The sequence below is a fragment of the Salvia miltiorrhiza genome, chromosome 6 (assembly GCF_028751815.1).
Source record: "Salvia miltiorrhiza cultivar Shanhuang (shh) chromosome 6, IMPLAD_Smil_shh, whole genome shotgun sequence".
NCBI lineage: Eukaryota > Viridiplantae > Streptophyta > Magnoliopsida > Lamiales > Lamiaceae > Salvia > Salvia miltiorrhiza.
Window position 1 is genome coordinate 38,906,638 of NC_080392.1, and position 5,652 is coordinate 38,912,289.

A 5,652-nucleotide genomic window follows, 5' to 3' on the forward strand; every position below is an offset into this window, starting at 1 on the left:
AATAAGTTCCTCTACCCCAACTTATTTTTTTATAATCTCATATTCAACAATCATTTTACAAAAATTTTCAACTATAATTTATTGTTTTCATCATATATCATTCAAGTTCATTTTTCTTCGATTTTCTCTCTCTAAAAAAATATTTTATCTTTCTAGCAAAAAATTCTCTCTTTAGCTTATAAGCTCAATTTTCCAAACACTTTGACAACTTATAAGCTCTTAAAAATTACATCTTATAAGCTCCAAGCGCTTATAAGCTCTTTAAAATAAGTTTAGCCAAACACCCTCTAACTCTAGCTATTGATGAAAGACCAACATATCATTCTTTAGTTTTTAATGTGATATTGTTATTTAGCTCATTTATTTGTGTCCAAGGTAACGTGGGGCAAGAACTCATAAATATTGTCTTGAAGAGTACTGAAATTGTTGAAGATGACATAAATTGTTGAAAAGGCTAATTTTTTAGGTAGTTGGTTGTTTCTAGTGATTGCTGGAATTGTTTGGTAACTCATTTATTTTGGTAAAGCTATTTAATACACATGGTTATTTGGGGATGGTATTTTGAATAGAGGATCTCTCTTGGTAGTGGCCGATTGTTTGGTAAAAAGTGGTAGTATATTTTATGTTTAATCTTTCAAAAAAGGGTATATCCCATTTTCACCCTAAAAAATAACATTGCTCGAAAACGCCGCGTTTAATGAGAACCATAGTTAGATCGTTTTGGGGAGGATTGAGGAGAAGCGAAATATAAACAATCGAAGATCCGAAGTAATGATCGTGAGTTTCGAGGTTTCAAGCTCAATTGAGGTCATTTGCCATAACAGATGAATTGTGAATTCGTTAATTTGGTTATCTACTTCTATAATTTTATGCAGGTAACCCTATTTTTATTTTCCTTTAATTAGTACTAGTTTTTATGTTAGCATTACTGCGTAATTCATTTTGTATTGCCTTTTTCTGCTCATATATTTGCCTAACTGAAGGCATCACATGCATTTTTTTCTTTCAATAGTCTTTTCTGTGTTGTCAAGATGGGTGAAAGATCGAAATATCATTATATTTGAAGTGAAATTGTCAGATTCTTCTATCACAAAGTGTGTTCCATGTCCTACTTCAATATTTCCGATATGTAACATTACATAATTTTTTATACTGAGGGTCTGGTGCGCTTTAAAGAAATTGTTGAAAGGCTCAATTAGGAAGTCTCTTTAAAGAATATAGAAATTATTGGTAAAAGGTCTTTCTACATGGTAACTAGTTTGCTATTATGTCTACTGAAATTGTTGGATAGCTGATTGATTTGGTTGAAGACAGAAATATGTTTGTGGAAATGATAAAAGACAAGATAAAGAGACTAAGAAATACTCTGTTTTAATCTTCAAAGTGTCATACTTGAGGATTGTGTGTGTGTACTACTTTCTAATTCTGATTATAATGCTTATTTGGTGCAGATATCAACGGTGGTGAGCTTGGAGCTGTTGATTTCCTTCTCCCTCTGTATCTCATTGATGAGGTTGCTTAACGCATTCCATGAAGAGCCACCTTCGCTCGTAGCTTCTATGGCGGCTTTAGCAATCTCCTTCACCTTCTCCCTTAACTGTTTTCCCTCTCCACTGCCCATTAGCTCTCTCACTGCGCTCTTCAAGTTGTTTGCAGTGACGAATCCTTTTGATCTTCCATCGACTGTACCAACCCTTAAACCAACTTTTATCTCTTCGACTACCAGCTTTGCGTTGAGACCTTGCTCGGCCATCATCGGCCATGCCAGAATGGGAACTCCTGCACATATTCCGTCCAAGACCGAGTTCCAGCCACAGTGACTCAAGAAGCCCTGTACAATTGGATGCTCAAGAATCTCTTCTTGATCAACCCAATCTGTTACTATGATACCTCTTTCACTTACTGTAGATTGAAAGTCTTCGCTTAGTAGTTCCACGTCGCTCTTCTTTACCACCCATAAGAAGCTCACCTCTGCCCCTTCCAAGCCAAGAGCTATCTCTTGCAGCTGTGTTGGTGAGATGCTCGCTTGAGTCCCGAATGCGACGTAGAGTACTGGGCGTTCTTGGGCCAACTTTTGGTCGAGCCAATGCATCCATCCGGGCTTCTCAGACTGTAAGATTTTGTTTTTCTGCAGTTTTGCCAAGCAGAGGGGCCCAATGCTCCATGTTCTCAGGTGGCAGTCGTGGTTGCAGTAGTCAGCAAATTGTTGCTCGAGATCGTAGAAGGTGTTGACCAGCAAGCCATAGCTATTTGCAGTTGCTGTGACTGCCTGATTGATGAAATCTAAATGAGGACCGCTCGGATCCCGCCTATTAAACGGCTCATCAAAATCATTCCTTGTTATCTGAATCCAAGGAAAGCTTTTGACCGTGAAGGGCTCATCATCTGTTTCAGGTGAAGACATGAGACCGCTGAAGGCTGCATCGCGGCTCACTGCCATGGAATAGTAGCTCATGCCGTAGTAAGAAAGACGCGGTATGCCAAGCCTCGATGCTGATTCGAGGGTCCATGGGAGGAAGCCATCTGATATGATGCAGGTGACTTGTGAATGGATCTTCTCTAGCTCTTGCTCGAATGCAGGCTGCATGAGCTCCAGGCCTCGAACGAATGGTATAAAGAGAGCCATGGATGGGAGCTTGTCTGTGCTCTCGACTCCCGGTGGGACACCTTGGATGTTGCGAGGGAATGGCAGGTCGACAATGGAAACATGAGCTCCGGCGAGAGATTGAGATATGAATGGATGGTTTGCAGGGGTGGTGAAGATGGTTACGGTGGCAAGGCCGCGGTCGAGGAGGAGCTGTGCTAGGTGGAGGAGAGGAATGGTGTGGCCCTTTGACATAAAAGGAAACACAACTATGTTAGGTTTAGAGCTGGAAGAAGAAGAAATATGAGCCATATTTCTGTTTTCCATATCTAAAATCAGCGTTTGATGAAGTAATATAAAGACTTCCAAGTTTGGCGTGGTAATTGACCGAATAGTTCATTATTGAAATATTAATTTAATCTGAATTCGTTAATTATTCTGATCAAACTTACTTTTGACATGGTTAGTAAAAAAAATTGACATCGTTTCATAAGATATGACGTCGCTTCATCGATTATCATGCAAGAACGATTGTGCCAAGTTAATTATTCTGCTAGTCATGTCAGCGTTAAATTTTAGATAAAATTTTGATTGGTTTAAAAAGTAAATTGAGTTAATTGCATATGAATTACTGAACTTTCAATAAATTTTTATTCTAAATATAAATTTCAAAATATTTATTATAAATAATGAACTATTATTTTTTTCTCATTCTGCATATTTGTCCATTTTTCAGTCAAACTTTGGGCTGAAACATCATCGTTGTCATCCAAATATACAATACAATGTTGGTTCTATTTTTTCACACGATTATATCTATGTCACATGGCCATATAATTTATGCCAAACGAGTATATTTATGCCAAGCCACCACGATGAAAAATAAGGGAGTATGCAAAATAAGAAGAAAAAAATGATTGGGTAATGTTAATAAAGATTTTAAAACTCGTGTGCAAAATAAGAATTTAATAAAAATACAGTAATTTATATGCAATAAACCCTTATTAGTAATAGTTCATTAATAATTATGTCTAATATTAAAGTTTGTATGTAAAATTAGGCTAAATTTTTTATCGTTTGTAAAATCAAATTAAATTAATAATTAAAAATTTATTATGTCAAATATTAAAGTTTATATGTAAAAATATAATTTGGTAAAATATCAGTAATTTCTAGACAATTAAATATTTTGACTACAAAAAGAAAATTGTTTTTCCCTATTAACACTTTTCTTTTTTATTAATTTTATATAGAGCGTGGTGTTTGGCATGTGTTGCGATGCACGATGCACGATGCATCACATGATGCACGATGCACATCTTAAAAAGGGTTGACTCATGAGCTTCATCATTTCCAAATGAGATTCATTACTCTACACTATAAGGAAAACAATAAATTTATACGGTTTCCACAAATTAATTTAATAGGAAAATTTTTAATTTATTTTTTAAAATAAAAATAGAATTTACTTATTTTATTGTATTCTCTACATTGTATTTATTTTTTAATTTTTTTGTCATTTTTTATTTTTATTTTATTATTAATAAAAATAAAAAAGTTACAAAAATATTATAAAAAATAACAATAATGTAGAAAATACAATAAAATAACTAAATCTTATTTTTATTTTAAAAAATAAGTTAAATAATTAAACTTTGAGTGGATTTGTAAAATGTCCACTTTCATATTGTGATGAGAATAAGGCTTGTATTAAAGGAAAAGAAAAAGAGTACAAAACATCCAAGAAAGCGCAAAAGAGAGCAAACAAAAAACCGAGCCTCATTAAAACCTTCTAAGAAGAAGAGACCTTAGAAGGAAAAAGAGTACTCGTTAAAGACTCACATCCGGTTCAGGAGCGGGAAGAGACAACTTCAGGAGTTTCGGCCTAACCATCACCCCTAAGAAGCTCGGCTCAAGAAAACCGGTAGAAGAAGAACCAAGAAAGAAAACAGGAGACCAACAACAAAAGAAAACAACCCAACCAAAGCCCAAGGGAACCAACGAACCTGCTTATATAACCATACGGATATGACTATGCGTCGACATATCCCTTGCAACCGCAATCCGAATCTCCTCAATCGCAAAAGGCCACCAGCCTTCCTGCCGATCATCATTGGCCATAATATCTGCCGGTTGATTACCCTCACGGTAAATATGCGAGACCATCAAAGAAAAATCCCGAAGCAGGCGAAGAGTATGCTGCCAAAACGCCCTAAATCTCCAAGGAACATCACTCGAGCGAGAGTACAAAAGGTGAACCACATACATAGAGTCAGCCTCAACCCACAAATGCCGCCAGCCTCGGGTATGAGCAATGTGAATAGCATAGATCACAGCCAACAATTCCGCCTCGAAAGCAAAGCCGTTGCCGCCTTTAAAATGAAAACAACCTCGAACATGAGACCACTTGTCTCGAAAAACCCCACCCGCAGCAATAACACCAGGAGCTCCCGCCGCCGAGCCATCTGTATTAACTTTAATCCATTGACCAACGGGAGGCCACCAGTGAACCTCCACCATACAGGGGGGAGGAGCAGCACGGCTCCTCACCCCAATCGCACGAGTGATCGAATAGTCAGCCCAAGAATTAGAAATATTACCCAACTTCCGGAAAACCCCATCAATCTCCATAAAGTAAGCCTTGACAAAGGCCAAAACCGCACGTCTATCAAAGCACAAATCCTCAAAAATAAGCGCATTGCGTCCCGACCAGATACGCCACATCAGAGTGATAATTCCCGCCTTCCAAAAAGAACCAATTTGGGAACTCCAAGAGAGATTCCAAGCCAGAACTAAGAAGGAATGAATATCCATGCACCCCAAGAGATTCTCTTTACCAAACCAACCTAAAAAATCAGTCCAAAGAGGGCGAACACACGAGCACTCCCAAAGCACATGCGAAATCGTCTCACTATCTCGGAGACACAAAGAACAAGCATTGGGCGCAATTAAACCTTGCCGGATCAGAACATCAATAGTAGGCAAGCGCCCATGGAGGACACGCCAACAGAGAATAGATCTCCTCATCGGAATAAAGTCCTCCCAGATCCATTTGCCCCAGCTAACAG

At 37.6% G+C, this 5,652-nt stretch overlaps 1 protein-coding gene across 1 annotated transcript; it reads right to left on the reverse strand.

The window, feature by feature from the left end:
- Positions 1–1,182: 1,182 nt before the first annotated feature.
- LOC130989395 (UDP-glycosyltransferase 90A1-like) lies at positions 1,183–3,049 on the reverse strand. Its single transcript, XM_057913375.1, has one exon. It carries the CDS (start codon positions 2,909–2,911, stop codon positions 1,439–1,441), a length of 1,473 nt encoding a protein of 490 aa, XP_057769358.1. The 5' UTR covers positions 2,912–3,049; the 3' UTR covers positions 1,183–1,438.
- Positions 3,050–5,652: the final 2,603 nt, after the last annotated feature.